The 12,000-nt window shown below is 43.2% G+C and overlaps 1 protein-coding gene and 1 long non-coding RNA gene across 2 annotated transcripts in view; one reads left to right on the forward strand and one right to left on the reverse strand.

Moving 5' to 3' along the window:
* LOC144584716 (uncharacterized) overlaps nucleotides 1–12,000 on the reverse strand; it is a 34,624-nt gene that overhangs the window by 18,229 nt on the left and 4,395 nt on the right. The window lies entirely within an intron of this gene.
* NLRC3 (NLR family CARD domain containing 3) overlaps nucleotides 1–12,000 on the forward strand; it is a 40,895-nt gene that overhangs the window by 18,070 nt on the left and 10,825 nt on the right. Inside the window, 8 exon segments of the mRNA XM_078381497.1 lie at nucleotides 3,296–3,723; nucleotides 4,984–5,070; nucleotides 6,534–6,617; nucleotides 7,663–7,746; nucleotides 8,445–8,528; nucleotides 9,560–9,643; nucleotides 10,939–11,022; nucleotides 11,581–11,664. Of these exon segments, the coding sequence (XP_078237623.1) occupies nucleotides 3,296–3,723; nucleotides 4,984–5,070; nucleotides 6,534–6,617; nucleotides 7,663–7,746; nucleotides 8,445–8,528; nucleotides 9,560–9,643; nucleotides 10,939–11,022; nucleotides 11,581–11,664 (1,019 nt within the window).

Consider the following 12,000-nt stretch of genomic DNA (forward strand, 5'->3'; position numbering starts at 1 on the left):
GGAGTTAATTTAAAGCAATGCAATGAATATGTGAATTGTCAAGCTTGCCAATTAGCCAAGAGTAAGAAAGCTCCTATAATGAAACATAGTGATGTACAAGTGAAAAATATATTAGATTTTGTGTCAGTTGATGTAATTGGACCCAAAAGTGCATCATTAGGAGGAGCCAGATACATTCTCTCTATCCAAGACCAAAAGTCCAGGTTTGGATACTGTTATCTTATGAAAGATAAAAGTGCAGTACATGTAGAGTTTGAAAAATGGCTCAAATTTGTAGAGCGTAAAACAGGGAAAAAGGTTAAGGTGGTGCAAACTGACAATGGAACAGAGTTTACAAATGCCAAATTTCAAGCAATATTAAAGAAAAATGGTATTACTCACAGGAGAGCCGCTCCCTATACACCTACTCAGAATGCCTTTATTGAAAGAAGGGGCCAAACTCTGCAGAATATGGCTGAGGCAATGATTAGGGGGAGTAATCTATCTGAGAAATATTGGGGGGAAGCTACACTTTGTGCGAATTTTTATATTAATATCCTTTGGCACAGTGGAATAAACAATATACCCTACACAGTTTGGACTGGGAGAAAACCAAATTTAAAATTTTTACATGTATTTGGATCTCCTGCATGGGTTCACATCCCAAAAGAAATAAGGAGAAAGGGAGAGAAAAAAGCCAGGTTGATGTATTTCCTTGGATATCAGCAAAATAGGAGAGCATTTAGGTTTGGGTTGCCAAATACCAACAAACTTGTCATAAGTAGCAGTGCTTCTTTTAATGAGCACAGTAACTGGGACAAAATATGTAAACCCCCAGAAACAATAATTAAATTGCATGAAAGGAATGAAAGTAGTGAAGATAGTGCAGATGAAAGTGACTCACAAACAGAGCAAGAAATTAAAAGAGAGGAAGAACCTGAGGAAATGCAATCTGATAAAGAAATTCCATCCAACTCAGAAAGGAGGGAAACTCTAGAGGAGGACAGAGAATTACCTAGGAGGTCTAGCAGAGAGAGAAAAACTCCTGACAGGTACAAGCCTGAGACCTATTATTGTCTCAATGTGGCTGAACCAGAGACATATAATGACATATGTAGTATGCCTGAGAAAGAACAAATAAAATGGAAAGAGGCAATGGAAAAGGAGTTAAACTCATTAAAACAACTGAAAGTTTATGAGGAGGTAAAACTGCCTGAAAAATCAAAAGTAATTGGTTCCAGATGGGTATTTAAAAGGAAGGTGGATGCCGATGGTAATGTGAGGTATAGAGCAAGGTTAGTGGCAAAAGGATATGCACAAACTTCAAACGACTATGATCAAGTTTTTGCACCGGCTCTAAGACCAGAGACATTGAGATTTGCTTTAACCTATGCAGCCAAGCATAATCTCATGACCAGGCATGTTGATATAGAAACAGCCTATTTATATGCTGACCTGAAACACCTAATTTATATGGAAATTCCACCAGGAATTGAAAGTGAAGGTAAATGCTGGATATTGAAAAAAAGTCTATATGGTCTCAGACAAAGTGGCCATGAATGGAACCAACATTTAACTAAAACTTTAAAGGATAATGGTTTTGTGCAAGGAAAGGCTGACCCTTGTTTATTTATAAATGAGAGAACACAAGCTATAATATTAGTATTTGTGGATGATCTAGCCATATTCACCAAAGATAAGAAAGAGGCTGAAGAAATAATCCAAATGTTAAAGAAACATTACAAATTGAGAGATTTAGGAGAAATAAGTAACTACTTAGGAGTAGAAATAGAAAGAAGTAAGAAAGGATTTAAAATAGCCCAAAAGAGCAAAATATTAAAACTCCTAAAACAGTATAAGATGGAGGATTGTAAAGGTGCAGCAACTCCAATGAACATAGAGTTCGAGAAAGAAGATATTAGTGGCCCAGATTGTGATATTGATGTATATAGATCACTGGTAGGCAGCTTACTATATTTGAGCAGATGGTCAAGGCCAGACATCTCTATAGCTGTAAACCTGCTATCTAGGAACGTGAGCAAGCCGAATGAAAGGCACATGCAATCAGCAAAAAGAGTACTTAGGTATTTAAAAGGGGCACAAAATAAAAAGCTAAATTTAGAACCAGTGGGAGAACTGTCTATCACTGCCTATGCCGATGCTAATTATGGTAGTGATTTAACAACCAGAAGATCAACATCAGGCATGACTGTACATTTGGGAGGAAGTTTGATAAGCTGGAAGACAGCTAGACAGAAATTTATATCGTTGTCTTCTGCTGAATCTGAGTATGCAGCATTATCTGAATTGTGTACAGATCTAGTATTCTATAAACAATTAGCACAAGATCTGAGTGTGAATATAAAATCACAAATAAAGGTTTTTGAAGATAATCAAGCTGCCATACAGATGGCAAACTCACCAAATGTAAAAAGCAGATCTAAACACACAGATATCAGATACCAAAATGTAAAGCAAAGTATAGAAAATGGTTTAATTGAACTGGTATACTGTGGAACAGAAAATAACAAAGCTGATTGTTTAACAAAAGTATTGGGGCCAACTAAACATAACAAAGCATGTGAAATGTTGGGAATGGTATAATGTACATATGAATGTAAAAAGAACTCTGTATATGTTCAAGGCAATGTACTATGTAAATACATATGTAACAGAATTGCTATAAACAATTGGAGGAGATTGACAGGTCTCAAAGTCAACCTAGGGAATTGTTCATTGCAATTCAGTGTATAAGTTGTTACAGGATCAGGATTTAGTAAAGCAGCATGTAACAAAGGAGCACAGCTGGGTTAATTGAGGCAGCTGTGTGACAACCAATTTGATTGGTACAACCAAGAATAAAACTAGCCAAGCTTGCAGAGACAAACTGTTGGGTAGTTTGGGTAGTTTTGGGTGGTTGGTTGGTTGTTGTGTTGCTGGTGATCGTGTTGCTGAGAGCTGAATATTCTGCATCGTTGGATGAAGACTTGCCATATTGCAAGGAGAAGATCCTGGAGGAAGACTATCTCCGTGGTGAGAGGAGAAGACTTCGTGGATGCTGGACTATTTACATTGGTAACAATATTTGGTTACTGGAAACTGTAATTTACCATTGCTAACTGAAGAACTACTGTGTATGACCAGGACTGTATAAAGGACCAAGAGAAGCTGTATTTACCCTGTATATATGGACTTTATTGTAAATAATACTTTCAACACTACAACAGTGTCTGTTTGGTTTCATCTCTGGGCAGTTCACTTCACCATTACGCCCCCTGGCGTAGTCTGGTAACGCAGCACCTCTGTCACCATCCAGAGATCTCTACAGTCTGAGGACGGACACCTGGACCTTTTCGTGCGCTTCCTTGCTGGTCTTCTCTCCTCCCAGGTGAACAAGGCCCTCTCTGATTGGTTCTTGGTGAGGGACGAGCATCACCATTACCGGAGTTATGTCGTTGGCTTCCTCCAGAACCTTCTAGGGATGGAACAAGATGTCTCCTGCAGGACGGTAAACCTCATGCGGTGCTTACACGAGATGCACCACTTGGAAGTTGCCGTCGTCGTTGAGGAAGCGATGAAAAACGAGAACCTGGCTGGGGTGTTGACACCGGCCCATTGCTCCGCCCTGGCTTATCTCCTGCAGACCTCGGAGGTGTGTTCAGAAGAGGCGAACCTCTCCAACGGCCTCACCCACCACGCCTTCCGAAGTCTTCTCCCACAGCTTCTCTACTGCAGTAATCTCAGGTAAGGCACACCTAGCGCTTCCCACAAACCAGAGTTCAATACGCTTGGCTCCCCTGAGCCTGTTCTTCATGTTGGGACTTTAGCTCTGCTTTTGAAGCAGTAGGGAAAAAGAAGAAGTTATTTGCATATGTACAGAGTTCATCCCTTCTCCTTCATTAACCAATTAATTAATCTGTTACCTAGGCGAATGTTATCTATATTCCTCCTTTCTTCCAATAAAGGAACACAAGGCAGCATACAACAACTACTTGCTAATAATCCTCCATTAATCCTTAAATAACCTTTAACTATAGTCCCCTTTAATAATACAATCAAACAATGTGGCTGGATTAAGTTGGGATATACAATATCTTGGGCTTTGACAGCCATATTTGATGCTGGAAAATCAGATGTTTTTCTTCATGGGCTTGACCACGTTGAGTATTTGTTCAGCTTTCCTTGCATCCATTATACTGGTCCAGTAGAACCTCCATATCTGCTGGAGATTGGGTCCATGCCCCTCGTGAATACTGAAAACCATGGATAATAGCAAATGCTATATATATATATATAGAGAGAGAGAGTGCACGGTAAAAGGAAAAAACCCAGAAAAATATTTTCACATGCATTACCAGATCTGGCCACAAGGGCACCAGATATCATGCTATGTATTTTTCACTAACATGTATTCATAGCATGGCTGTGGCTTCCTCTAGTGGCCGGCTCTGATAATACATGTGAAAATAGTTTTTTCTGGATTTTTTTCTTTTAATGCAGGGGTGTCCAAACCGTCCTACACTTTCCGTGTGGGGTGAGGAGCGAGGAGTAGAGGAGACCTATATATCTTGCCCCTCTGCCAGCAATCCTAATACAGGTGCATCATTCCTCCTTTCTATAATATAGACCGCAGGGGTTTGTCAGATAAGCACAGTATGATAAGATAATGCACAAGTTCTTGTGAACGTAAGTGTGAGGGTATGAAATGAAGCTTGGAAAAGTTAATCCGGGGAACTTTGGTTTCCAGAATCCCCCCCCCCCCCAATTCTGCATGAGAAGTCTTGACAGGGAGGATTCTGAGTATTATAGTCAAAAAGGTTATTTTTTCAAAAGGCTGGTGTGTCCGTTCGTTCCTCCTTCCCTCACAACCTACAGGAAAGTCCACCGGCTGTCCCAGGCATGTGGTCAGGTCAGCTTCGTTTCCTGCTGCAGTTAATTACGAAACCTGCCTACCTCTCGTCTCACATGCATGTTGCTTTACTCTCTTTCCGTGGTCGGGTCCAGGTTGGACTGCAACCAGTTTAAGGACGGCGCGATGGACTTGCTGAGCAGCGTGCTGAGCGGGAAAGACTGCCAGATCCAGAAGATCAGGTGACGCCTCACTGCCAACTCACCTAGCTTTTAGGAATATGTTCAAGTTGGTAGCTCCCTACTGAACAGGTGTAGAACCAACGGCTCTCCTTGAGATGGGCAGCTGATGGCAGTCGTGCTTGATTCCCTTGGGAACCTCTTGGTTTTTAGCTATCCTGTATGCTGCAAAACAGGTGGCCTGTCATCAGGGCTGAGTTTCACATCTATTTCCTTTGAAGGAAGGGCCGTAGCTGGCCATCAACCTAATTTCATGGTGGTAATTGCCATTAACCTAGTTAGTTGTGGCGTAGTGAGGGTGCAGTCAAGTTACATTTCAAAAATAACACAAGGAGCAGGAATGCCGTTCCTTAAGAGTAGGAGCTAATGTTTAACAACTAATATCTCAGACATGTAACACCAATTTTTTAAAAAAAATTTGCACTGCTCACGAAGGGGTGGTGCTGAGCCTGAGGAAGTGGGGTTTTCTTCACGAAAGCTTGCAATTTGTGTGATTCTGTTGTGGTCCAGTAAAAGTGGATCACAACACTTTGAGTTACGGGCTGCTTTGAGTGACAGGCTGCTTTGAGTTGGATTTTCAAACTGATTGTTGTGTCTTTACCGCTTTGAATGAGTTTTTGGTGCTGCTTTTGTTTACTGTTACTATTGCAATATTTGTTTGATCCTTACTAGTATTTGTATACTTACTGTTTTAACCATTAAATATTGTCTGAGATGTAATGATGTAAGCAGCCCTGGGTCCTTTTTAAGGCAGGATAAAAATATTTTGGATGGATGGATGGATCAAAGTTCTAGCCAATGACTGAGGGATTATGGGAGTCGATTTCCGAAAAAGTAACTTTTTCAAATTCTGGCTTGAATATGTATGTTTATTTAATGCCTTCATCTTCAATTTTTTTCTCCCTAAAATGGCACTTCTAGGAACAAATTACTCTGGAGAAAACAGAACACCAGTATCTCAAGGTGCCTTGGAAATAATATATTTTTAAATCATAATTTGGTTTATCATTCGTTTAAATTGCACAAGCAATCACGCTGGCTATGTGTGCAAATCCCAGTGCATTCTAGACCCCCAAAATCATAAAGGTAGACTTATTAACTGAAAGCCTACAGTATTTCAGCTTTTCTGATTTTTTTAAAAAAGACCCCAAATTACTTGTAGCTACCTTTGTCCTTCACTAGCCATCCTCAGACCAAATCTGGTTTATCCAGTTTCTAACTCTGATGAGTATGTAGGACTCTCTTTCAGAATTTGGAAGAGTTACTTTGAAAGACTGCAGTGCCCAGAATCCCCCAATCAGCAAAGGTTTTTCAATCATTAATGGTTGTCTTTTAAATTTAGAGGCCAGTAGGTCTAGCAAGAAGAAACCTACTTTGTATTTTCAAACAGGGCTATCAAGCTTTTCTAAGGAGAGGATTCCTAGAGCTTAAGAAACACAGCTAACCATTTCTTCCTTCCTGGACAGCTTGGCAGAAAATGAGATTGGTAACAAGGGTGCTAAAGCTCTTGCCAGATCCTTGATGGTCAACAGGAGTCTGATGTCACTGGAGTAAGTATCTGGCAAGTCCTCCTCTAAGGTGCCCTCTTTAAATGTTTTGGGGCTTTTCAGGGGTCAGCAACTGGCAGCCAATGAGCAGGAACAGGCCCAGCAAATTCCCTTCATCTTCCACCTGGCTTGTCCTGGACCGTTCACCCTTCCAGAGAAACAGAGAGCGAGAGCAGAGCTAGGATGGGTTCCTTGTGGTGAACTACAACCCCAAGAACCATGCAGACAACATAGGTGGCTGGAGGATTCTGGGAGCTGTAGTCCCCCCCTCCCCAAAAGTAATGGTTCCAAGCTTTGAGAAAAACTAGTACGATTTCTGAGTGAGCATCGGGGCTCGAGAGAGGACTGCCCATCTTTACCTTCCCAAGTGGGAAATGAGGCTAGGAGAGTGACGGGGGGGGGGGAGCTGGGAGGGCATTACTACCAGTGAGAAGTTTGTAGACTTTGCCTCTATAGCCCCCCCCCCACACAAAAGGATGTTGAATAGTTCTAGAAAGCCCCATATGGTTTTGGTGTGGAATGGTGACCCATTTGACCTGGTTTCTAGGCTATATGTTGGTTGAATTGGAATATGGGAAGCCTGCTCACGGCAATGCTAGCCCAGCGTGCTTACGATTGTAAGGCAAGCTTTTTATCAGCTCAATTGAAGTTGGGGGAGGAGACCCACTAAATCTTACAGCGATGTTGGCATAACAAGTCCCATTCACGGAGTAGCTCCACCCTAATTAGGACCAAGATGGTTGCTATTTAAATCCCATTGGGTTTCTGGCTTGATGGCCTTTAGCACCAGCCCTTGCAGTGTCGTAAATATTGGTCTGCTTTATGTATCCAAAGGACTTTGGGCATCGATGTGTGTCTTGATGTGCTGTTACTGCTGCCGAATTTGATGTACTGTCAAAATAATTTCAAGACAGCGGAACCGAAGCAAGAAATAACCTCTGCCCTTCATCGGATGTTGATGAAGGCTAGCCTTTCCATCCCGGCTGCTGTCCTATGATGGCCTCTGCATAGTTAATGCTGACTCTCTCCCTTCTTTTTTTGGGGCCAGTCTTCGGAATAACTCCATAGGACCCAAAGGAGCAAAAGCACTCGCCGACTCATTGAGAATCAATCAGTACTTGCTTTCTCTGAAGTAAGTAGACCTGCTTTCCCTTCCATTTGGCCTCTGACCAACACAAGAGGTTACACGTGCAGGAGCTGAATCCGATAGCGCCTCAATGGGGCACACGGAGCCCCTCAATACCTTTGTTGATTCTGACCTAACCTGACAATAGAGTTTCCCAACTATGTGAGAGAGTTAAGGAGTGTTTTTTTAACCAGTCCTGTCCCTGACTGAGATTCCATGGCTGAGGGTGGATTTGAACCCAGGTCTCCTGAGCGCCAGCCTGTCACTCTTATCTGCAACTACACCACACTGGTTTTCATGAATTTCAAGGGGTATGAGATACTCAAAGGGCAGTTTTTATCACCCCCTGAGCACTCTTGGTGGAGTGTAGATTGGCACAGGACAGACCAGAGACAATGTCCCAACAAGTTTTCTCCTTGCGGCCCTTGATTACTGGCCGGTAAACTATTGCTTCCTTGCTTTAGTTGCCCCGTTTGTGCCCATCTTTTCCTGTAATGGGTTCACGGCTGCCTTCCTCTCCATGTTATTGATCCTCCTCACAACCTGGCAAGGGAGGCCAGGTGGAGAGACAGCGGCCGGATTTCATCTCTCAGTGAGAGCTAGAATCTGGGCCCGCCCTATTCCCAGCCCAGCCCTCTGACCCATCCCAGCAGGCTTGTCTGTCTAACGGAAGGAATATTTTTCTCTGGATGTTCTCCTTTCAGTCTCCAGAACAACATGATCAAGGAAGAAGGTACCAAATGCCTGGGCGAGGCTCTCATCCACAACCAGACTCTGAGGACTCTGCAGTAGGTATCCTCTGTCTCTCGGCCCGGTGGCTTCGTTTTTATTCCCCGATTCCTTCCTGGGCAACAACGGTCACTTTTTTGGGGTGTGTGTGGCTAACGTCTTGTATAAAGTGGGAAATGGCTTAAATCAGTGGTTCCTAATCTTGGGTCACCCGGATGTTCTTGGACTGCAAGAACACTTAGACCAGGGGTCCCCAACCTTATTTACCCCGCAGATCAGCTGGGGAAGGCTGGGCACTCCCCACACTCCCCACGCTTGGAAGCAATCCAAGCTGAATGCCCATAAAAAGTTAACTTTAAGGGCAATTTCTTATTATACTAATTAGTTAATTAATTTTGCTCCTATTCATTCTGTTAATTTTAAAATATTAACTTCATTGTGACCTCATTAACAAAATAAAAAGGCAACTATATGCAACTACTTGACTTGGCAAAAATTATCTCTGGTGTTGGAGAGTGGTTTTGAGTTGTTGTTGTTTAGTCGTTCAGTCGTGTCCGACTCTTCATGACCCCATGGACCAGGGCACGCCAGGCCCTCCTGTCTTCCACTGCCTCCCAGAGTTGGGTCAAATTCATGTTGGTCGCTTCTGTGCTACTGTCCATCCATCTCATCCTTTGTCATCCCTTTCTCCTCTTGCCTTCACACTTTCCCAACATCAGGGGCTTTTCCAGGGAGTCTTCTCTTCTCATGAGATGGCCAAAGTATTGGAGCCTCAGTTTCAGGATCTGTCCTTCCAGTGAGCACTCGGGGTTGATTTCCTTTAGAACAGATAGGTTTGTCCTCCTTGCAGTCCGGGGGACTCTCAAGAGCCTCCTCCAGTGCCACAATTCAGAAGCATCAATTCTTCAGCGGTCAGCCTTCTTTATGGTCCAGCTCTCACTTCCATACATCGCTTCTGGAAGAATCATAGCTTTGACTATGCGGATCTTTGTCGGCAAGGTGATGTCGTACTCTTGATTTACAGATGTAGGTTATCTTTGGGGCTGATCTCCTGCTTTTCTATGTTCTTTTATAATCTCTTTTTCCTCAGACTCCAGAAGAACTCAGTAGGACCCCAAGGTTCAAAGAAAATAGCAGAAGCGCTGAAGAAGAATTCCGGACTCAGGGAGTTAGTGTAAGTACTGAAAGAACTGATGAAAAGTCAAACTAGACATTAAGAGAATATTATATTTCCTGTTAGTGGCGCAATGCTCTACAAGGATGAACTTTCCTCTGAGGTCCATAATTGAGTCAACAGACTTTACCACTGCTGGTAAAGTTATCTTGGTGGCAGTGATTTTTTTAAAATAGTTAAAGACTTCCTCCTTCTATCCCATGGCATACATGAGTTCCCAACAGTGAAAGGGATTCCACAGGATCTTGGGTGCCTTAGGACAAAAGGAGGAAGTGCTTAATTTCCAGAAAATTATCCCAGATGACATCATCTGACTTATGCAACATACGTGAACAGAATTTCAGTGAATATATGGCAATATATGTGGATTATAGCAGAAAGGGTCTGCCAGAAATATTTTACCTGCAGACAAGATGAACTAGTAGGTGATTCTTATTTCACCTGTGGAAGAAAAGACAGGATCTTGCATCTCTGCTACAAGCAGGAGGAATCAAAGAATCATAGAATAATGGAGGTGGAAGGGGGCTATAAGGCCAATGATTCCAACCCACTGTTTAATTCAGGAATCCTGATTAAAGTATATTTGACAGGGTGGTTGTCTAATTTTCTCTTGAATGCTTCCAGTGTTGTAGTAGGGCTCAGGAAGCCTGGGTTCAAATCCCTGCTTGTCCTAGTTGCCCTCCTTTGAACTTGTTCCAGTTTATTGCATCACTTCTTAAAGTGCAGCGTCCAGAACTGGATGCAGGACTCCAGACGAGGCTTAACCAATGCAGACATTGAGAGAGACCATCAAGCAAAATCCCAGCTTTGCCGTCTCTTTGATGGGGAAAATCCACAAGTGGCCAAACGGTGCTCCTCTCGTCATCCCCAGCCATCGAACCCCCTTCACTCTGCCTACACTGAGAAAACAAACTCCCCTTTTCGCCAGTGAAGTCCATGCTCTGGGAGAAAGCTGGTCCGACGCTACTGAGAATTCATGAAATTATAGCCAGGCAGGCGGGCGAGGCCCCTGGGTGCTGTCCTACCAACCCGTTACGGATTGCTTTATTTCAGCGTTGTTTGTTGTGGCTTTATGGATCTCAGAGTTTGGAAAGTTTTCTTTCAGGACGACACCGTTGTTTTCTGGAAAATGACTTTTTAACTGTAGATTACTTATGCTGCTCTTTGACAAGATTTTTGCATCCTGAAAGACGAAATAGAAATAATGGTAACAACAAATGAAACGAAGGGAAAGTCTGGCTTGTGATATTTATAACTGGTGTGTGTTAAATTGTTCTCCGTTGCTTCTGCGCTAGATTATCGAGCAACTGTGTTGGAGATGCAGGTGCAGCCGCCCTGGCAGACGGCCTGAAAGTGAACCATAGTCTTTTGACCTTGGAGTAAGTCTCTTTGGCTTCCACTGCCTGTTTATTGTGTTCATTTGTTCGCTCTTTCCTGGAAAGCAGCTTCGGAGAAGGACATTCAAGGCGTCCTGGAAGAACATTGAGTGAATCAAGAGAGTCGCCTATTTGGTTTTAGCCAAACAGGGGAAATTGCTTGATGTCACTAGTCAGACCATTTAGCTTAGCGCTGTGCTTCCCAAGCGTGAGTCCCCAAAAGTTGTTGGACTACAGCTCCCAGAAGCCTTGGCCACTAGCTGTGCTGGGCAGGATTTCTGGGAGTTGTAGTCCAAGAACATCTGGGGGCCCAAGGTTGAGAAGCACCAGCCTAGTGGGTATGTGAGGCAGGGCCGTCTTAGGAGAGGTTTACTATGTGTTTTGCGATGTCTATATGTTTTGTGATCTCACATTTGCCCCCCCCCCCGAAAAAAAGACTAGGGGCTTGAGTCGGTTTGATAGAATTCAAGTTTGGAATATGTCGGGAAAGGAGATGAGGAGAAAAGCGCGCCAGGACACCTGCTTTGCTGACTCGTTTTCACTGACCTTGTCTTGTTTCAGCCTCCAGAGCAATTCAATCAGTGACACAGGGGTGACTGCGCTCACAAAAGCCCTCTGCTCCAACCAAGGTCTCACTGGACTCAAGTAAGTTTTGATTTCAATTTGCTACCTGCATCTCCTCTTGCCTGTTTGGTCCCTGATCGATTATTGTTGTTACATGCCATCAGGTTGTCTTCAACATATGAGGAACTGATAAATCAGAGATCTCCAGAATGTCTTATCATTAACAGCCCCCCCCCAGCTCTTGCACACTCAGGCCCGTGGTTTCTTTTAGGAATCAATCCATCTTATGTTCAGCCTTCCTCCTTTCCTGCTGCCTTCCATTTCCCCTTGCATTATGGTCTTTGCCAGCAAATCTTGTCTTTTCCTGATGTGCTCAAAGGTTTTGTCATTTTTGCTTCTAGAGCGGGTTTGGGCTTG

Source organism: Pogona vitticeps, chromosome 13 (genome assembly GCF_051106095.1).
Source record: "Pogona vitticeps strain Pit_001003342236 chromosome 13, PviZW2.1, whole genome shotgun sequence".
In the NCBI taxonomy this organism is placed as follows: domain Eukaryota; kingdom Metazoa; phylum Chordata; class Lepidosauria; order Squamata; family Agamidae; genus Pogona; species Pogona vitticeps.